This window comes from Pteropus vampyrus, unplaced genomic scaffold (genome assembly GCF_000151845.1).
Source record: "Pteropus vampyrus isolate Shadow unplaced genomic scaffold, Pvam_2.0 Scaffold50, whole genome shotgun sequence".
NCBI lineage: Eukaryota > Metazoa > Chordata > Mammalia > Chiroptera > Pteropodidae > Pteropus > Pteropus vampyrus.
This window is the reverse complement of record NW_011888831.1, coordinates 9,003,918-9,026,918: the sequence shown is the minus strand read 5'-3', so window position 1 is coordinate 9,026,918 and position 23,001 is coordinate 9,003,918. Positions and strand designations below refer to the sequence as shown.

At 34.3% G+C, this 23,001-nt stretch overlaps 1 protein-coding gene across 15 annotated transcripts; it reads right to left on the bottom strand.

The window, feature by feature from the left end:
• Positions 1-99: 99 nt before the first annotated feature.
• ZNF207 (zinc finger protein 207) lies at positions 100-22,855 on the bottom strand. 15 transcript variants are annotated; one of them, XR_895879.2, is made up of 14 exons: positions 22,643-22,855; positions 21,180-21,306; positions 17,097-17,235; positions 16,364-16,534; positions 16,162-16,237; positions 15,600-15,647; positions 14,451-14,521; positions 12,842-12,999; positions 11,726-11,818; positions 10,486-10,728; positions 9,762-9,921; positions 9,432-9,615; positions 6,478-6,532; positions 100-2,692 (listed from the first exon to the last, which is right to left on the bottom strand). XR_895879.2 is itself a non-coding variant. In XM_011360028.2 (13 exons), exons 1-12 carry the CDS (start codon positions 22,681-22,683, stop codon positions 9,455-9,457), a joined length of 1,488 nt encoding a protein of 495 aa, XP_011358330.1. In that variant the 5' UTR covers positions 22,684-22,855; the 3' UTR covers positions 391-6,532; positions 9,432-9,454. The 15 variants fall into 15 exon arrangements, 12 of the variants coding, with proteins under 12 accessions (XP_011358330.1, XP_011358336.1, XP_011358333.1 ...); XR_002780268.1 differs by having other exon boundaries at positions 100-2,689; XR_895878.2 differs by adding an exon at positions 9,133-9,215 and having other exon boundaries at positions 391-6,532.
• Between the last annotated feature and the right edge of the window lie 146 nt (positions 22,856-23,001).

Sequence of the window (23,001 nt, the reverse complement as noted above, 5' to 3'; positions counted from 1 at the left end):
GCCATTTAGTTTTACCCTGAAAAAAGCTTGAAATAAAAAAAAAAATTAGTATTTAAAGCACTATACAAAATAAAAAAGAAAACAAGCCAGACAAAGGAGTAAGGTACATTTCAATTTAATCACTGTGCACACAAATTTATAAAACTGCTAGACACGTTTTAGGTCGCAAAGGAGACTCAAGAATTCTTGTTCATGTCTTAATATCTTAAACCATGGAAATTTGGCTACTCACTCTCTTCACTATCACATGCATTTAAAGTTAAATACTTACCAAATTTTCAATGTCTGCTTGTCCTTGCTAGGAAAGGACAGAGTTCCTTAGAAATTTACTTCACCTTAAATCTTAAAGACATAAATTGAGGGTCCATATTTTGTTTAGTGCTTATGTTGAAGAATACATCACCATTATCACATACTCAGATATCAACTTTCAGATTTTAGAACACTATCATTGTTTATACTTAAAAGCATTAGAGTCCACTGTTCATTATTGGTTTACAAAGATCAGCAAGTGATACAATGTGACATTAGCTAGAATATGGCTAAAAACTAGAGGGAGAAAAAATCCATGTGTTACACTGGGGGAAGGTATTAAACAGGGCATAAAGTAACTAAAAATTTATTCAGAGGCTAATTTTCACTTGTATACAGTGTCTCAGAAACCAGTATTTCTAATCCAAGCTTTTCATGCAAAGTTAGTGATTTAAGAATACACTGAAAGACGTACCGGGAAGAATAGGACTTCATAAATTACATAAATGTCTAACCACTATAGTGTACACTTGAAACTAATATAAAATACTGAACATCAACTGTAATTTAAAAATAAAAAAGTTTTTAAAGAACACACTGGAAATTTTCAAGCCCCACTCAAAGAGAACCCTGTAAGCAATTAGCCTGCATAACCATATTTTTAAGGCTAGCCCTCCTGCAACCCCACCCTCAGTTTAACTGTTCACAAATCACTACAACAACAGCTTCAAACAAGAAAATAAACAGGAATTCCGGTATTTAATTATTAGGCCCATGCAATGTGGGAACCAAAAAGCATAGGAAAAAATCTTTCGGCTACCAACTAAAATTTTAAGCTTAAAACAATTGTAAAAGCTAGCCTTTTATAAAACCTTTTCGATTTCACCAAAAGAAAATAATTTATGTGTTAAAAGATTTTGTAGTTATAATCTGTGAAGTGAAAATCAGAAAAAAAGGTGAACCTAGATCACCAGGGAAATTTAAGGAGGTAAAATAATCACTTTCTTATTCTTAATATTCCCAATTCGGTTAATATCTAAAAAGAGTGTAGAAATTCAGATTGCTCACTCTTTGATAAGTGTCCCCATTCCAGTTAAATTTAAAAGGAAAAACTGTAATATATAAAAGTATAAAATAGTACTCACCAGAAAAGCAGCTTTAAAGAGATGGTTTTAAGGAAAACCATTTCCACTGTATCTACGCCATTTCTTATACAGATTAAACTGTGAAAGGCAATGAAACTTAAGCCCTTAGGCAATTTTATATTAAAAAACAAGTGGATATCTTATAAAATATATTTTATTATCAGTTGATAAATTGAGGTTTTTAAAAAATTTAATGGAACACATGACTTCCATATAAAACAATGCTTTTTTCCAGTGGCTAATCACCATCCCACTTTAATAGGAGTACAAGATAAGCTAGTTTTATGGACAGACTGTCTCAAATTAAACATCAGTACCCTTAAGGTATAAAGGAAGAAGCCATGCATTCCAATCAGTGCAACAGGTTGGAAGGATGGTTCAGGCTTGAAGTTCATTCTTCTCTACTTGGTATTTAAAATTTTTATCAACACAAGAACAAAATATTTAAAGGTTAAAGGAAATCTCTCAATGATGGTTCAAGACAATTAACTCTTTAGAATCAATAAAAATAATAAGAACTTTAATGTATCTTACAATCCATCACATCCCTGATGCCCCTCAAAAGAAACACAAAGAATCTATCTAGATTTCTTGATGGGTAGTCAGCTTTCATTTGAATATTAAAAGGTTTGTTATTCTTAGTTCAAAGTAAAATAAACCCATGGTGGTGGTGCACCAACAGAACAGGTTATAGATTAAGAAATGAACAAAATTAGTACTTATTTACAGCCAGTTACTAAAAACACTTAGGAACAAAAAAAGCAATATGAAAACATTTTCTAGCCTATGACTACACACCATTAATCACTGCTAAAGGTGGGGAAACTGGACTTTTTAGGTTGATTCACTCTGTAAAGTTAAAAGGTAAATGAGTACCACCACAGAAGAGGCTCAAGTAAAAGACCCTGGACTCAAAGCCTTGCACTCTGTATTACATACCAAAATGAGCATACAGCCAATACAAATTTCACTCTTTTCCTTTTATGCACAATATATCTATTTACATTCAACCACAACCAGATAATAAAGGAACAAGACACCTTTATTACAACTGAAGTTATTTAGCAAACCTAGAGCTAACTGGCCCAACTATTGAGTGTTTGAAAGTGTCCAATGGATTTATTAGTTATACTCACATTTAAGTAACTGCACAGCTTTCTTCCTTGTGTGGGTTATATGGATATGTTTGAAAAAAATAGGAACATCAGGTACTTACAGATTAAACTAACCTGTACTGGCAGGGCTGTGGGATTTTTCTTCTCTACCAGTAAGTAGCAAATGCTGAAATTCTGCTGCTAGTTAACAAAAACACAAATTGTATTAAACTGAGGAGGAGTTCAATCCATACTTTAAAAAGTCAATGTGCATTAAATTTCCTCAGAGCCTGACATTAATACATTAAAAATTTTTTCCCTGTCTTAAAAAAAATTACTTTACATTGACTGTTATTTAAGTGACCTTATGAGAATTAATAGCACTACATATCTCTTGGACACAGCTCAATTTTAATAAACTATATATTTCAATGTATTACATGAAAATTTTGTTTACTCTAAAAAAAAGAGGGAGCATGTATCTAGGGAAAAATCTCTTCAATTCTACATTTAAGTATTTGTAGACACACCTTATAGAAGAAAACAATTTTAAATAATTTTTAATTGCTTTCAAAAACCTTGATTTCACTTTCTCATAGAATTTTAATTTCAAAAACATTGGCGGAATAATAAATTTACTGCTTTTCCTGCAAGTACACTAAAACAACCTAATAGCTAAAAGGGAAGTCTTTGTTCACTAACTACATGACCCATTTTTTTCTAACTCAAACTTACAGAATTTTATTATAGCTTTCCTTGGTTCACTTGGGTAATTGAACAGCCTTATTTTATTAGTGGACTGGGAAATGATGCTGCATATCTTATTTTCATCTCTGACTGCTGTACCATTTGTTAATAGAGAATGAGACTGTATTATAATAAATGATTTGGTGAACTTTAATTACAAATGCAAACCAAAAGCAGGAATGCTGTTATCTTTCATTATATTTAACACTCTTAAGTCTAACAAAACTATATAATGGCCTCTCCCCCAAATAATCACTATTGGTCTCTGCGTAGTACACTGAGTAGGACATTATTCATTTTTATTCAAGTTAGGCATCAATGAATTTCACTACCAGTTCCTCACAATTAAAAATCCCAGACACACTAAGACTGTCAGAGGGTTGAGAATTCCAATAAAGGACTTCCCCTTTTTACAAACACCACATTACAAAAAACCCTGACCAAAAAACACAGCACATCATTTAATGTGCCATATGACCTTACACATCGTTACAGCATTTTCGAATGGGTAGGGTCCACATAATCAATCATTAAGAGTATACTCACATATATCTTCTCTGTAGTTAATTTGATCAAAATAAAACATTCTCATAATATAGCTAGTGATTATATGCCTCCTAAAGAATCTAATATAAACCAGTCTTGATTTATAATAGAGTATTCCATTTGTTTCAAATAGAAATAATTCAAATTAGTTTCAGTGAAGATCCCCTTTGGATCTCCAATTTATGCCTTAATATGACTTTTGCATCTTCCTTACTAAAATAATTTCCCCCTGAGGATAATGTGATATTAATAGAAGATTTAAAGAGAATTAGTTCAAAAATTTCAACTAATATAGTACCAAGCTATTAATTTTCCAGAGTTAGGAAGGAAATGAAAAGCTCTTCCTTTACGGCCAAATTATTATGCAAGAATGTGTAATGCCCAAAGCAGGAAAAATAACGCTAAAAAAAAGGAATTCTCTTCTTCGCCTCACTAAAGAAATCTAGGTTGTTTTTTTTTTTTAAATGCTACTTTCAAACCCATTATTTCCCAACAAATTGCCAAGTAAAAACATAAAAACACTTGGGAAAGTTGGAGATATTTAAAATAAGAGTGGGAACTCAAAATTCCGTTTCTCCATTTCCTATGCATTACTTTGAGTTAGATTCATAGTAGGGGATACCTAAGAGCCAAGATATTAAAAGTATAGTCTGAAAATCCAACAGTAAAAAATTGTGATTACGATGTTCATGACACTACATATTCATTAAAGTAACTTTATTTTGCAAAGAAATATCACACGGAAAACTTAAGATGGCTTCTATGCTAGAAAAACAAAAAGCTTTTTATTAAAATAATTCATATGACAGAAGACAAAATACTAAGAAGGGTAAAAAAAAGCAGTAACTTTCACTAATATTCAAGTCATGAGATAGCAAACAGAAGTATAATTAGGGAAATATTTACTTACAAAAAACTGTCTTATAGTCAAGTCTTAAAACTTAACCCTTCCTTTTGACTTTTCCATAAAAGTTACAGTAAGAGAAAACTGGTTTGATTTTGGAATAACATACAAAGGTTATTCAAGTACCACCTTTTTATAGACATACCTGATTTATACAAAATTTTAGGGTACATGTTTAACTTCTCTCCTAACCAATACAAGTGTCCATTTACTCAAACTTTTCTCAGTAAAGTGGTAACTTCAACATTTCATTTATCAAGTTTACCAGTGGACGTAAGACACCTGAAAATTATGTAATTCTTAAATTTGTTATCTGTCTGAGTCACAGAACTACAGAGGTATCAAAGACACTACATCTTAAATTAGGTATCTATATATCTTCAACAAATTATGCCACCCTTAAAAAGTCCCTCCCACCCCCAGTACTCAAAGTATGTAAGAGTCTATTTCAATTATCTCTATTAGAATTAGGACAAGCAGCTTCACTCTTAAATATTTCAGTATGTTGTTGGATGGTGGGTGCAACAGAAAACGTCTCCAACTAAGGATTCTTAAGAGGTGTAATTATTGAGGTTATAAAATATTCCAATGGAATATTATTGTGTGGTAAAATTTTTTTAAAACATTCAAATCCCGCCCCCATGACTCAGTTACAGTGAAAAGCGTATGTTCTAATTAGACAGGTGAAAACTTAGAATTCATTTAATGCATATTTCTTCTTTATACTTCCAAGAATAAACCACATAAACACCATTCTGCATTTGCTAGACGTTGTCCTGTATGTTAACTGTTACTGTTCTGACAAAAATGCTATCTGGATAGAATGGTGGCTTAAACACAAAAAGAAACAAAAGTAATCTAGGTTTACGTTTTGGCCTCTTCATTCCCTCTCTACCCCACAATATACACATAAAAACACAACCTTTTTTTTTTTTTTAACCAAATAAAAGCCAACTTTGGTTGAAAACAAATGAGGACTTCTCATGTATGCATACTGCATAAAATATTGTTCAGTTAGGCTGAAAGTGAACCTCAAAATAATCATTTTGAAACCATAGTTCAATATACTATACTAACTTTACCATATGATATGATTTGTTGGGCTACCTGAAAATTAGTAATCTATCCATACTAACAGGTCTATAATATCCAAACTTTTATCTCAAAATGTGTAGTGTATACGCATACATACCACACACACATCACCTTCCCACTTTTCACAGGGCTCTACATTAACATTTGCTCTAATGTGGTGAGGTTTTAAAAATATTAAAAATCACAAGCATTTCCAGATGACCTTTCAACCTTAATGTTCAATGCATAACTTTGGGATTAAGAATGCAGATTTCAGTATCCAGTGGCATTTCCAATAATTAAAACTTATCCTTGAGGTTAAATTTAATAGTTTGAAGAGAAAATAACCAGTAAGGTTTTCCTAAAAGTGAAAAGTGGAAAATTTCAAAACATTTCATGTCTCCAAATCAAGAACATCAAATTTTGTTAATTTACTGAAGTTCAACAATAGTGATACCAGCTTTACGAGGCTGTTAATTATGTAACACAAGGTAAACTACATAAAATTATATATCGAATACTTTTCATGTTTATTAACACCACAGTCAAACATGAATATTAATATAGAGCCTTCTCTACCAAAAGAGTATAAAAATCCTACGTTTAATTAAATTTAGGGGCCTTCACCAAACTTGCTGCAAGTTTGGGGACATAAATATCCAACAGCCATCAAGCTGTGAAAGCCCCTATAAGGAATAAAATAAATCCCACTTGCCTCAGACTGAACAGGGCAACACTGAGACTCAGCCTCAGCCTGTCCTATGGCAGGGCTATAGGAAGAAGAAAATTTTAATTTTAGAAAAACATTACCCAATTAATTTAAAAGACATGCATTAAAAAAAAAAATCCCAATGATCAAGCAAGCAAAGGAAAAAAAAAAGTAGCTTTTAAAAAAAAACCCTGTCTACTATAATTCCACTCTAAACCCATTATTTTTGTTGGAGATCTCCCCTTCCAAACACCTATTTAATTAAGCTGGTTTAAGTTCAATATGTAATTTGATCAGTGGATGGACACACTAAGACTATCTTCCCCACTCCTAATACAAAAAGTGTGAGATACTACCAAAATAGTACGTATTCAAATCAAATAATCCCAGCAGCCACTCAAAAGCTGTTCCTCACCTGCTAATCTTGTTACTGTCTGTCATACAGTAGTAAAATCTATACAATAGAAACTAGTGCCAGACAAATGTTTAAGTCATCTTTGTTTTCTTTTTAAAAACGTGACTGTAAGAGTGGATGTAAGGTAAAGCCAAGGCTGGCAGCCCCATTAATCTTACAACTTCCTAAATTATGGCAACTACAACGCCTGCCTGGATAGTCTCAAAAGTTGTCTTCAACTTCATCTATTAATGAGCATAAATCAAACTAAGAGTTAATTATTTCAATGTAATTTGTTCCAATCATGATTTCACCACACTATGGACCCCAGAAGCAGTTAAAGGTATTTTCTAGAAGCTTAATTATGCTGATATGTGCCCAAATTACTCTGTAAAAATACCAAATGAGGACCACCTACAGAACAGAGGATGTCATATGGATAAGTTTTTTAAATGCCATGCATAACACATTCAACTGACTTTTAATGAGAAGTCTATCAATTTTTTAATATTAGTGATTTTTTTCTCCTTTGAGACCTCAGAAAGCAATAAACTATGACATAAATTATCAGTTCTCTTTGCATTAAATGCAAATAAAGCCTTGCATAATTTTTGAAACATCATGCCATTTTTACCTTAAAGATTTTTAACAGGTTTTTCTTTGGCAGTATGATAAATGTACTGCCAAATCTAAGAAGTCCATGTCAATTCCAAAATTATTTAAGTAGGCAGGTGTTTGATGGGAGAAGGTGTATGAAGCTTTGCTGCTAGGAGAAGGTTGAAATACATTCTTGGTGATACACAGATGTTGCCTTTTCAATCTATGGAAATTTTTGAACCTCAACGGCACCACGGCACAGGAACTATAAAACCACTGGAGCAAAAGATCAGATTTAAAATAGCACTCAGCTCTGTAATACTTGCAGTGTTTTGTTTAAATGAATGACTTTTACTTGTCATTTAAATACAGACTCTTTTTGAAGATTAAAACATTTTTAATATTTTCCTACAAGGTTGCTTTTTTCCAACAAAACTTCAGATTTCATGTCTTATATCTACACCTTCACATAAAGGTTATAAAGAAATGTTACCGTTTCCTTGCAAGTCTTAACTGTATTGAGGAAAAACTTGAGTTCATTATAGTAATAACTATACCTTATACAGGTCATTTATACTTAAATTAAGCATAAAACTAACCTGTAAAAGATTTTAAAAAATGGATGCCAAAAAAGGTCAACAGGAGCTATTATTACATGAGACTTGCAGCCTAAGATACAGAATAGTTATCTCTACAGAAAAGTTCTCCATAGGAACACAGTAACATTCAAACATTCAAGGATAAAAAGGTTAACAGTAAAGCCATTTAGGCTTAATAACAGAAGGTAGCCATCTAATCAAAGACATAATGTAATCTTCCAGGAACATAATCTTTAAAAAATCCATCTGTTAACCAACCTAACAGAGGCACATTTAGATTCTCGCATTACACTTAGAGTATGTACCAATCCACTAATAGCACAAAAAGCTTTTTACTGCTTGCACCTAAGCTTCTAGAATTTTGCACCTGAAAAGCTTCTGAGGTCCACGCAGTACTGCAGTCTCAAAAATAATCAGAAGAAAATGAATGGGTCTGGCACTAGGCTCTAAATATCATCAGCAGGAAAGAGGAAATATTAAAGTTTACACTTTAAATATCTATGACATCTAACAAGTATTGACATCAAGAGGGTAAAAGGTGATACAATATAAAGATTTCATACCCATTATGTAATGACTGATACTTATCTAAGTTTTTGTTAACTGAAGCACTAACATACAATTCTATATATACTGTCCAGTTTAAAACATGCAGCTAAGGAACAACCTACAATTCAGACAGAATCCAATGATATATCAAAACTGCATTGGTAACTATGAATTTTATTATGTGGACATCTATTGTGGCATGCATTTGTACAAACCTTTTGGGCAGTGGTCCACAGCTGGGTTATGAATAAAAAGGCATAAATTTTTCTCTCATTTTATTACAATGAAGTTTAACAGTACAGAAAAGTCACATGACCTTGGTGGGTCAGATTTCGTAAACCCTGCAACATGAGGAACTCTAAATACATTAAATATTGTTACACATTCAGACTTCCAATGTACAGGTACTTGGAAATAGTTACAGCCCTCACCAAGCTAGGTTGGGGACATGAAGTCCAACAGCATCTGAAACGCTGTGAAGGCATAACTTTACAAATAGCAATGTAAGCTTACAGAACTTGCCTTTATTAAGGTGGTATGTTCATGTAATTCCAGCGCCTTCACAATATAACGAACCAAATTTACTATACTTCACTTCTAAAAACCTAGATGAAACATGAAAAAGAAGCCATACAGTATAAATTGCAACTTCAGGAAAAGATCCTGCTTTATTATTCCAAATATTTTTCCCATGTAAAATAAATGTCCAATAGTTCCTGGTATGTGGGAAGATAATGTTTGTTAAAGTCACAATGAAGCCTTATTGACGAAAGCTTGGCTATATAAACAGCACAAGTTGAGAAAAGGTTTAATCTCCAAACCTATTAGACTGGATGAAGTGAGATCAGTAACGGCCACCTTGCGACATTACAGGAGGTCTCATTCCCATCGGAGGTCGAGGAGGCCCACCTTGGTAAGGGGGCACCATTGGCGGTCCCTGCCCATATGGCGGCATACCACCAGGAAGGTAACCTGGCATGCCTTGATGATGACCACCATACTGACCTAAAAAAACACATTTAAAACACAAAAAATATATTGAGTTGGTCCATGCATTGTACTTTTAAATGCAATGTATTTTGCAGATAAATTTGTTTTGTGTGTCTACTCAAAAAATCCACTAAATACAATAAACATAAAAAGAGGAATACCATGAGGCGGCATTGGGGGTCTCATTCCTTGTTGCTGTGGGATGCCTGGCTGTGGTGGCATCATGCCTCCAATTGGTCCAACTGGTGGATTACCAATGGGAGCCTGTCCTGGACGAGGAAGATTACGCTGATATTTAGGTAACTGTGCCCTTCTCTCTTCCTAGGAATAAAAATAAAAACAATGTTAAACACCTGAATACAGGGGCTCATTAAGCATAAAATAAGCATCTAAAACCTTTATAATTTTTTTAAAATGTACCCTTACTTGCCCCCAATTATTTTGCCCCCACAAACCAATTCAACTACTTAAAATCTCAATACCTTAAGAAAATCTCACCTATTTTTACAACTGAAGCACAGATAACTTTCCAGAAATTATAAATTGTTTCAACAAGAAAGTGTCTGAAGAAAGTACAAGGCCTTCAAGAGATCTGCAGATTCTACTTCAGTTAATTATTTCTTCAATTAATTTACAAATCTAACTACAATAATTTTTTAAGAATAAGAACCCAACTTAACTTCTTTTAGAAATAGTCTGGGGGGAGGGAATGCAGCTAAGATCAAAACACACAATATTCACATTTCGTGGTTCTTAAAAATCAGAATGCTAAAAACCATTTAGTAAGCATTAAATCAGATCATAAGACCATTGGTGTACAAATTAAAACTTTTCAAATGGACAAGCTGCTACAATGCTGCCAGTAAAAAACTGCAAATAACTTACCAGCGATATATCCTCATCTGGATGGATCAACTTACTGGTTGCACTGGTTGTTGTAAGAGTAGCAGGCTTACTTGTTATTGAAGCCGCTGGTTTAGCTGCAGTGCTATTTGTTGTACTAGTGGTTGAAGCTGTAGACTGTGTATAAGCAGGGAATGTAGGCTTTGGGGGTTCTGTAGTTGTTGCAGGGGTACTATTTAGGGGCTTGAAATCTGTACCAACAGGTCCTTGGACAGCTGCCTGAGCCTGTAAAACACAATCTTTCATCAATAAAACTTCAAAACCCAAAATGAGTATATCTACTATCAATTTAACTTAAAAACACCAACATTCAATAAAGGACCAAACTTTAAATGAAATTAAAACGAAGTTAACATGATAAACACACCACAAAATTCAAGGTAACACGTAAGAATATCAAAGAATGCTGGGTCAAAGTCACACCCAAAACACAGCACTGGAAACAAGTAACAAGAAATATGTAACTTCTCCAATGTCATCTACACCTCCCAACCAAAAGTTATTCAATATAAATAAAAAGCTTTGTATTTACTCCAGATTGATGAAATATAGCATTATAAAATGAAATAGCATATTATTCTATTTTACTATTCTAAATTAGTTTTTTAATTAATCTACCAAGCAGCTCAAAAATGTTAGAATATACAGAATACAAATGTTTGGATAAATTTCAGTTACTAAGCATAGCGTCATTAATAGCAATGGTGACACGTTAAAAATATGTTCTTCAGAGGTATTCTTTATATAGTAATACAATGCCCTCCCAATTAACAATGGCTGGATGATTACCATGGACAAAAAGGTTTAGAAGGATCTTTTAAGTATAAAGTTAGCAGTAACAAATGTTACTTTTTGTATGCCAAACATCTGAAACATGTAGACTAGGACAACTTTGGAACCAAATACAGAGTACTAAATTTCTTTATGTTATATATGATGCATTAGATTAACAGCATAAATCAAAATAGCTTAATCATGCATCAGGCTAACCATTGGCTACTATAATGCATTTACTGCTTACATGCTTTTAACCCTTTAGAACCATAGAAGTTTGGGGCACTTTTTTTCTGAGTTCAATTTTCAAATACCATTGATTTATATACCATTAATCTTAGTTTAAAAAAATAGTATATTGAGGGGGGGAATTTAGTTTTAAAATAGGGTCCAAAGGGTTAAGTTATAAAGCCATTTTAACAATTTTAAACTGCAACTTCCTGCGTACTTGTGCTGTGCTAGGAAACAGAGCTTTAGAAGATGCAGACAGACTTTCTGAATTGGATGAAGCTGTACTTGAGCTTGTTACAGGTGTCCCCATCTGTAGCATAAAAGAAAGGAAACAATGAAAAGTCTCCAAACAAATGGGTAAAAATAAGCCATGTGGTAGACTTTTTTAGTATAGATTGCATTTTTGTAAATGCAAAATACAATGCAATCAAATTCAATTTACTTAAGAGGCAGGCAGTTAATGCATTTACAATAAACAGTATAAGCCTCATAAATTTGAGCCTCAAATTTAATTCTACATCAATAAACCTAGTTAACCAGTTTCTTTTCTGAAACTAATTTTTTGCACTGTGATATTTCAAAAATGCTACCTTTAACTGAGAATAAGGATTATTAACACTTCGATTCCCTATCAATGACTCTACAAAAGGTTTTTGCCAAGTTTAACATCTCTTGATAAACAAAATCCCGACCCACCTCAAAATCTTAAGCTAACTTGCTTAAACAGCACTTAGGAAGCAATGCTTTTAATTTAGCAACTACAAAAAACTCGAAAAAAAAAAAAAGTAACCATTATAGACACACACACACAAAAAAGCATCTTTTGCTTCTGAGTTCTGAAGACAAAACCAGTGGGAAATTGTGATTAGGTCAAAAGCAATTAAACGATGCCTTTTCAAAAAGCAAGTGTGCAGCACTGTAATTTGTCACTATTCTATTCTAGAAAACAAGCCCAACAAATGATTTACTAAGGTCTTAGAATTTTCATCCTTGGCTTTGCTTTCATTCAACTCACAGTTCAACAGGCAAAGGAGGACCTCTAAACATTATCATGTATTTAGGCCCCCAAAAATTAAACTTTCATTTCTAACTAAAGCTAAAATAACCAGAGCTCATATGTATGAAAAAAATAACATATTACACTATCTGGCTCCAGTAAGTCTTTTATGAATACAGAAAATCAATGTGTACAAACACAGAATAGGCCACTTCTCAATACGTTAAAAAATTATACTAAAATTATTTTAAAAACTGACTTATGACAAATGAAAGATTTCTGTAAACAACACTACCTTTAAATGAAGTGCACTCCTTTTTAGAAATTTCACCTTACCTGTCCGGCACTGGGGAAGAGGGGCTTGGTAACTGGAGGCTGTGGAGCAGGAACTGCTGCTGTTGGTGCAGGTGGTCTATTAAGAATACCTGGTGCTGAAACAGCCTGTGCTTGAGTCATTGGAGGAATTCCAGGACGTGGAACAGGAGGGGGCAGACCTGTAGAAAAGAATTGTTGGGAGGAAGACCTAGTTGTTGAAGCACTCAGTTCAAAACAAGGTATTTTCTCAAAACTTTGCTTTTAAAATGAACCATATTAAAAATACTTCTACCCTACAAAGTTACTAATGACTAACTGCTGAACTCAATGAAATCCAAAGAACTTAGGCATTTGTCCCTTGGAACAATCCTGCCTCAAATATTCTATTCCTTTTTCTCTCTTCATAATTTGGGAAGTGAATGATACCACTAGAGATCCTGTATTTGGGCAAAGCAGCAATTAAACTTACTGATACCCTCATTTAGCAAACTTTTTGAAACATAGAGAATTATGTCTACCTAACAGCTGTACCAACTCCAATGCAAATTACATTAAAACTCTAATAAGCCATATATCCATATAATTTTTTCCCTTCGAACACTTTAAATTTTCCTAAAATGCATCACCAGTGCACATTCTTTAAACTTCAACATAACTTAAAGCTTTTACTGCACATTATCTAATGAACATTGGTTATTATTTATTATTTTAAATGCCCCAAATTATCTGAGCATTATGTATGTGGAGCTGTTGCCTATACATTAATGGCTGCCCTTGCAATAATTAAAATGTTGCCACTGCTTTATTTTTCTGGTTCTTTTTATATCAACTATCACCTGAATACTTTTAAACCTGTTATGGATTAAAACTCAAACTTGGTAGGATTAAATATAAAAAAGTAAGGCAACAGGCTGAGAGCCTCTTGAAGGCCTCCATGGCATACATTTTTGGCTAATCAAATCCCTTTCCCCATATTATATAGACTAAAAAGTCAAGATACTTCATTTCCCAGGCTCCCTTGCAACTAGAGAATCCATCGGGCCTATTTCTGGCCAATGATATGCTAAGGAGCCTCTGGGAAAGTTACCTTGCTCTCTAATAAAAGAAAAGCACATTGCTGTTGACATCCTTTCTTGCCTAAGTCATCTTGTTACCACTGAGTGACATGCCCAAAGGAAAAAAGCTAAAGTTAACACAAAGTGGAAAATTTAAAAGGCATGGGTTCTTGATATCACCAAGGCACTGAATCTACCATTTTCTTTTTGTTGAATGATATAACAAATGTCTATGTTGTTTAATGTCTATAGTTTGTTCAAGTTCTCTATTACTTGCCAAGAGTCTCTTATCTATTACTTGTCCAAAATAGTCTAACAACTACAACCAATCTTAAGTATATGAGCATCGATGCGCAAGCTCTGTGACTCGTTTTGGCTGCTTTGAAGCCTATTTTTACTCTTTGAAAACTCGAGAAAAAGGGGGATCCATCATAACACTTCCCGTGGTCATTTTAAAAAGTCATCAAACTATGAAAAATTTAAAATTACATTGTGCCAGTGCCCACTAATCTATTGTCTAAAATACTTAAATCATACCAGTAATATTAAAAGGGAAACTGTCAGATATTTCATACCTGGTGGCATACCAGGCATCAGAGGTGGTATTCCTGGTCCAGGTGGCATCATTCCACCCATTGGCATCATTCTATTAGAAAGCAAATTTTGAGAAACTGAAGTTAATCAACAGTATAAACCACTGAAAAATATTTTGGCTAAATCCTGAAACAACAGATAGAAGACTTGAATTTGATCCCTAATATTGAAATCAAGCTGAAAGAACATACAATACACTAAAACAAACCTATCAAAATAAACTCCTCTAAAACCCAGCAAACTCTTGGGTTTGCCAGTAAAATGAGGGATGGGGAGGGTCGGTCTTTGTTGACAAACATTTTAATACATTTAAAGTCACTAGGAACAATATTACACTCTAATATTACACTCTCAACATATAAAAGAGGCCTAAAATATATGCAACTGGAAAGTAAAATCACCTTTTGTCTCATTTAGAAAATATCCACACAGAACATAAGTTAAAAAAAAGAAAAGAAAGAAATCTCTATTTTAGAGTTGTTAGATTTCTCAGAAAAAAAAAAATTGAGTTTACACTGTGGAAATAAGATCTTTTTTGGAGGGATGCAGAAAAATTACCACCAATATTAGAGAATCAAAAGTAAAATTACATTGCCTAATTTTTACTTAGGATAGCTAACATTAAACCATAAATTAAAACATAACTCATATTTACTTTCCTTCCTCTAAAGGAGCTCATCTTCAAATACCAATGTCTAATTCACTTAAAAATTTACAAGTCTGTGAATTTTTGATTTAGCACTTTTATCAGATTTTTCTATACATAGATTTTTATCAGAAGAAAATTCAAATACCTTCTATGATAATAAAGCATATAATTTGGCAAAGGACTATATATTCTTTCTTAAATTCCAACCCTTTTAACTAAGTCCCAATAGTTTTAGCAGTTAGGAGAAAATAGCTGCACATTTAGAAAATGCTTCATTTATATATGGACTTATTACTATTTCCTCAAAGATGTTTTATTTCCCTCCTTTCAGAGACCTGTGTCAATCAGCTCACAAGTTTTAGAAATTTTAGTGAGGAAGGTTAGAAAATTTATGAAGTCAACTGAATAGATATCATTAAACACACAAGAAAATGACATTATGATTATACCTCCTGAATTACATCATGAATGAGATGCTTACATGTTTTCACCGCAAAATGACTGGGTGTATTTTCTCTGATGATGCAATCTGTGAAAATGTATGACAAAATCAAAATCTAACTGTGATTTTCAAAATACAGTGGGAAAGTGTATTGTTTACCTGTCACATCCAACAATATTTAAGTAAAAGTGATGAGCACGAGCACCTAACATTTTAGGTTCTTGATGATGAGATAAATATTTAAATCATTTACAGAGTTTGCTTTTTGTCACAACTACAAAGTGTCATGGACAGTTCTGAATCTCAGAAACTCAAATCTATAACCAACTACTTTAATTACATCACATGCAATTGAAGCAGATGGCTACCTACATACCATCCTAAAACACAAAAATCTATTTTCTTCTGAGGCAGATTTATATTCCGTAAATTAAATTTATTGCCAGGCTCTTTTATTAGACAATTTTGGTACTTATAGAGCCCATACCTTTTAGAACAACAACAACAAAAAAAATGCAAAGTAACATTTAATTCATACAACACCCGAGTTGAAAGATCATTCCTAGGCACAAGCCCACAAGCCAATTTAAAGTTTTCTTACCCAGGTGGCATGCCTGGCATAACTGGTGGCATTCCTGGCATCAGAGGAGGAACACCTGGCATTAATGGAGGTATGCCTATAAACAAGAATTTCAACAACAAAAACTCAAAATTAATATTAAAGAGTTAGGAGAATTTAATACCTCTACACCACATTAATAAAGTCCTAAGAATGTTCAATTCTAAGAAATTCTATGTGCTACCTGGAGGCATTCCTGGTGCCCCTGGAACTGGTGGTAGCCCCGGCTGTGCCATTGGAGGGATATAACCTTGTTGGGGTTGAACAGGCTGTGGCTGAAATGAAGTTGAAGCTGCAGAGTCATCATCATCATATTCATCAGAATCATCTTGTTGCTTCTTTTTTTGACTCTCTGCTAAAAAAGGTTTAATTAATTTTCCCATAAATTTTTTAAAAAAAGGTCTAACATTAAAAAAATTCCAGTGCAATTATCTCAATTAATATGCAGTGCAATATTTCAGTTAATATGGTTCTTTACTCTTCAAATGTTTTCAACCTATATTAAGCAAGATTAAAATCCTTTCAGTATTCTGTATCAGGTAAAAAGAATTCTAAGTCAGTTTTATTTTAAAAAAACAGCTTTCTATTCCATCCCGAAAGGTAAACTATGACAAAGGTGTCTGACCTCTCTGTAATACTTTTCAAAACAAAAAATTCCATAGGTGATTAATAACAGCTCCTATCATCTGGATTATATATGGCTGCAAATTCAAAGTCAAATAACAACAAAAATTTATAGTGGTTACATAAATCAAAACAAGTATACTCATTTTCAAAGGCCTATTAAAACATAATTAAAAAACAGAATTTAAAAATGGAATCTGAATAAATCTATCATTAAATTTGTACTTGAAAGTAGTAGTAATACTTTCACTAGTGAAGCTGTATTAAGAAAAAGCACACATTTTAATATTTACCCTGTGTTTTCTGTTCAAGAAGTCGTCTTCTTTCATCCATGTCTTTTTCTGGAATACCTTCCATACCATATATTTCCAATTCTATGTCTGTTCTCCCAGGTATTGCATTTGGTACAGCATCTATTGTCTCTTTATGCACCTAAACAAACAAAATACTTCCATCAAATAAACAAAAAATGTCTCATAAAAGTCTTTTAGAGAATAATTTCAAATTAATCAGAGATCACTTAGTATGACAGTTAACAGAGAGATACTATAGTGAGACTATCTGGAGTCAATCTCCAATTTTGCTGCTTACTAGCTAAGTGAGGCGAGGTAAATCATTTGCCCTAAGCCTCAGTTTACTCCACCTATATAGTACCTAACTTCTAAGGTCGTTTTTAGGATTAAATATAGTGTATATAAAAAGCACTTGGCAGGATGTTTAACACATAGTAAGAGCTGAATAAGCATCATTTCGAGTTTACCATATAATCTTGCTTGCTTGAATTATCGGCAATGACCTAGTAGTCCTATTCAAATCAGACAAATTTCAAATTTGAATTAAGCCTATGAAAGTTTTATTATACTGAGAATTAGAATAAGTAAATTTTTCAAGAATGGATCTTCAGAAAAGCCTGCAGTTACTAACTACAAAAGTGACATTTATAATTAGCACTACCCATACCTAATGAGCAACATGATGCACTTAACATTGCCACTGTAGTTAGCCTGCCACTATCTACCTCTAAATTTATGTGGTAGGTTGCTAACAGGAAAAGATGTTTTTACTGTAAAATACTGAGAATTTATGACTTCACTGTATCGTTTTTTGCTAGGTCAAACATTTCTAACCCTCAAACATGGATTAACTTTTGCCAATATGACAAAATCCATCAGTCCTTGTTTCTTCAGAAGAAGCCGTTAACTTAGGCTAAAGGATTTCAGTATTTTGCTTACACTATCAGTGTTACCTGGAAGCTTATTAGAAATGCACATTATCAGGCCCCACTGAACCCTACAGTATCTGAAACTCTTGGGAAGGGCCAGATATCTGTATTTTAACAAGCCCTCCAATTGATTCTGATGCATGCACAAGCTTGAGAACTACTGATTTAAACTAATGACTTAAATACATTTGTCCGAGCAATACTCAATTCTTCTGTTCTCCCAATACACTTTCACATAATAGAAAGGTAATTAAAGAAAGCTAAATGTTTTCTTCTTAGAGATGTATCTTAAAGATTTCAGTGACATGCAAATCAAATTCAGAAATTATCTTAATTTCTGATCTTTATTCATTATCGTGATTAAATGATCCATGAATAAAACTACTTAAGTGACTCAATTACCGTTTCCTAAATTTTTTGGAATATGTTACTATTCCTGATAAACACAGATAACTTTCTTTAAAAAAAATACAATTACATTCACATAAAAATTAACTAGTCTTTGCCACATTTCTAAGTGATAAGGACAAGAATATACTAATTAAAAGGTGTTGGAAAGAAAAAATATCATGATTTACTTAAAATCCTCCCAACATATGGTACAGCCAGAATTAAGAGTTCTAAGAATCTTGCCTAGTATAAGTTAGTATGGTCTTGATTGAAAATATAGAAGCGAGCATGATGCAAACCATCTAAGTTACTAATGTACTAGGTTTATTATCTATAAAATTGGAGGATGTGTCTGACTCAACTGCCATGCCATCTCACAGGCTGCTGTGAAATTATATGAAGACTATATAAACAGAAGCGCTTAAGTCAATTTAAAATGTTACTAATAGTTTCTCAACTAATCTAGCTTCCACTCCATTTGTCTGCTCTTCTCTACAGCAGTGGTCCCCAACCTTTCTGGCACCAGGGACCAGTGCTCCTATGACAATCTAATGCCTGATGATCTGAGGTGGAGCTGAGGTGGTGATGCTAGTGCTGGGGAGCCACTGCAAATACAGATGCTTTGCTAGTTCACTCACCGGCCCTCGGAGCCCTCACCTCCTGCTGAGTGGCCCAGGGGATTGGGGATCCTTACTTTACAGTGTAACTCCTGAAAGAGTGCCTATATGTTCTCATTTCCTCCCGAAAGTATTCTAATCAAGCTTTCATCTTCATCATTCTAGGAAATCACTCCTGGCAAGTGACCAACAGATTTCCACTTTGATTAATCTTAGTCCTCCTTCTTACTTGACCTACCATGAGCATTTCAGAATTAAATAACTTACTCTTTCAAACATTTCATTTGGCTTCCAGGGTACTATTCTCTTGGTGTTCCTACCTTTCAATCTCTTTGGATTATTTCTTTCAAACTTCTGACCTCTAAATGCTGGGAGTAGCCCAACATGGAGTCCTTGTACCCCTTCTATCTGCATTCTACTCCTTAAAATATCCAGTATCATGGCTTTAAATAGCCATCGGTATACTGTATCCTTCCAAATTTCTATCTCCAGCTCCAAGAGCTATGAATTTGACTTGTAGATTCAACTGTTTTGACATCTCCACCTGGATATTCAGCAGACCTTCTCAAAACTAACTTTCTACACTCAAACTTAACAAAAAGATATCCTCATACCTAAGCCTGTTCTTCCTGCAGCTTTCCACATCTCAGTATATAGTAACATTTCTTTGCCGGGGATACTCCACAATCTCCTAAGTGATCTCACTGTAGGTCTCCAGTCTATTCTCAACCCTGCCGCCAGAACAATCTTTTAAAAAAGTGTACCAGAGCATGTTACATCTCTGTTCAAACCTCCCCATTTCATTCAGAACTAACGAAAATGGCCTACAATACCCTGCAAGTCCTCCTATATAAAGCACGGTGCTGCTCTTTCCTTCAACATAGGAGAATGCTCCTGAGTGAGGGCCTTTCATTTGCTTTTCCTTGGAAGTTCTCCCTTACTCCCTTTCAGACCTTTGCTCAGGTATCACCTTCTCATTCAGGCCTTTCCTATCTTGTGGCCCTCCCGATATCTCCTACCTAGTTTTAGTTTTCTATATTGCTTATCACCGTAAGACAAACAAAATATTTACAGGTTATTTTCCTCCACAATATAAATCTAAATTCCACAATGGTTGTTTTATTCACTGCTGTATACTCACTCAGTGCTGTCTCATAGAAACTTCCTGTGGTAAATGGTAATGTTCTGTAACTGCACTATCAAATACAATAGTCATTCACCAGCCACATGTGGCTACTGAGCACTGGAAATGTGGCAATAACGTGACTATTTAAAATTTTAATTTTCTTTTAAATAACTACATGTAACTTAGTGACTGCCACAGTGGAAAGCTGTGGGTCTAGCATGTAGTAGGCTCTTAAATATTTTTGAAAGGATATTAAATTGTTGTAGTGACATACTGGAGGGAAAAGGATCTATATAACATTTTTAAACTTGGGGAAGCAACATCTTGTTTTAATTTACCTCCCTGCTTCCTACGAACAGTAGTTTCCAATGAATAGAGATTTGCTCATTTCACAACTCTCTAGGGTCCAATTAGGCAAAAATTCAGACAGCTCTAAAATTGGCAAAAGTAGAAGAAATAATGTTCAATAAAACATAATGGTACTTATTAGATGTTTAAAAATAAAAATTACAAAACTCTTCCTACCTAGTAGTAAAAGGACTCAAGAAACGAAGAAATTATTCAAACAATGTTACCATTACAAAAGAAGTCCATAAATTGTTGAAATAATCCTGGCCCCAGGCAATGGATTGTTAAATCCTTCACTGGCAGTGAATAATGGCAGCTAATTATGCCTTAATTCTTATGGGATTAGAACTGGTCAGACTGCCCACAAAATTTAAATCACTGATGCCTGTTTCCTAACCCAAGTGCTGAGGAGTTATTATGTAATCTCACCTGTCACCAATCTAACCTAGAATGAAAGATTATCAATAATTTAAATACCAATATAAACTCTATTTAAACGTAAAAAATCAATTGTTTATCTTCTTGATGGTTAAGCTTTTTAAAAAAAAAGTTGGCCATCTTATCTGATCTTTTGTAATAAAAAAAAAAAACCCCTACAATTGTCAAAGAAATAGTTATGATCTCCAGACCATAAACTACAAGGGAGCAAAAACTACAAACGATAAATCCTTACCTGCATGCAATGTATAGCCAAGCCAGGTCCTGTGTACAGTTTCTTATGACATATGTGGCATTTGAAATGTTTTGCTTTTTGGTGCTGTATAAGGATCTTCTCATCATCAAAATCTCTATTACAATACCTGATCAGTATTGTCAAGGTACAAAAACAGCACAATGATGACTCTGCCTATTAAAAAAATCTGTTCTATAAGTGGAGTAGCATTAAAATATAGTAACAGCTAAAATCAAAAGGTACTCTTTACAGAACTTTTGCTTTTCATATTATACAATTAAGGATTAACTTGCCATGTAATTTTAGCATATTTCCTGGAAGCCCATAATCTCTCTTCACCACCCCTACACACACATTTTACAAGGCGCAGTATAGTTTTGTAAAATTTGTGTTTGTTTAACAGAGATTTGTGAAATTAACTTTTCTTTTGTTCCATCAGTCAATATTTACAAAGCCACACTGTGGACTGGAAGGGTTCAATTTTTTAAAAAACCCAACTTTATGTCAAGACAAAATTTCAAGATAGAATTTATCCATTACATAGGAGATTTAAAATAATCGAAATATTAAGATTTACCTATGTTTAGAACTTAAGTTTATATTATTTAGACTCTAAATGAATAAGTTTGTAGTGAATGAGAATGACAATTTTGTATGATCAATAGTTATTTGCAATTCCCTATGAATTCATGTTGCCAAGGAATGTATTTAAATACAAATGAGCTGCATTAATAAAACTGAGAATTATCTAGTAAATTATAAAATTCTTAACTTTTCAACTATTATATAAATGCAGTTCTGTAACAAATTGTTTTTAGGTACGAGGCAGTAAATAAGACCAATTTAACGTAAAATATATTAACGCTTCCGGAAAAAAATATTAAAAGGACGCCACATTTTATTCTTTTTTTCAGTCTTACAAAGCTAGGTAATAGTAAAAGAAAACTCCACCCTGCAAGAGAATGCTTAAGATTAAGGCGCCAGTGGGTGAGACGCGGAAGCTAGCGTTTACCCCACACAGCACGCAAAAAAAAAAAAAAAAAAAAAACTGAAAAAAGTGGGTGACTGCCTGCGGAGCTTTCCCTTAATCTTCCACAGTCAGAGTATTTTACTCGAAGAAACTCCCTTTGTTGAATCGTCACCAAAACAACGGAGTACGGCAGAATAGTCCTTAGGGGACACTGTCCTTGATGGAGGGGTCCAAGCCGCCTCCCAGTGGGTCAACGCTCGCACCAGAGCAATAACTTCCTGAGTCACGGAGTCCCAAACCCACAACTGCCAGAGCCTCTTGCCCTAGAGACTCCATTTTCCGAGATTTCACGAATCTGACTCCAGCCGCCAAGCCGCCCACCCAGGAGCCTACATCCCAGACACGCTCCGCCATAGGCCAAAGCCAGGCCTCCCAGTCCCAGTCACTAACAGGCGCCTCAGCGTGGCCTCGACTTCGAACTGACAAAGGATACCAGCACCATGGCTTCAGCTGCTTCTTCTTCTTGCGACCCATAACTGCGCTCTACCGACAAAGCAAAAGGGAAGAGAAAATAAACAGGAAAAATGAAGCGAAAGTCGCTCACCCTTCAGGACCCAACGGCCACTACCGCGTCCCACAGGAAACAGGCACAAAATGGCCGACGCCCTCGTTCGCTGCTCTGTCTCCCGTCAGGCACTGCGGCCGGAGGCGGTGCCAGACGGGGAATGGTCACATGACGCAGGCCTCCGCCCTGAGTGGGTGGAGACTCGCGGCTGCTGAGCGACGGCCGCCATCTTGTCCGTGTAATCGGTCGTTGCTCTCGGTGGCTGTGCTTGCTCATCCCTCCGGGTT

Coding starts and splice junctions, on each gene's coding strand:
- ZNF207 (XM_011360028.2), bottom strand. CDS start 22,683: ATGGGTCGCAAGAAGAAGAAGCAGCTGAAGCCATGGTGCTG. Junction 21,307..22,642: donor CAGCTGAAGCCATGGTGCTG/GTATCCTTTGTC, acceptor AATACTGATCAG/GTATTGTAATAGAGATTTTG. Junction 14,522..15,599: donor TCATTTTGCGGTGAAAACAT/GTAAGCATCTCA, acceptor GCTTTCTAATAG/AATGATGCCAATGGGTGGAA.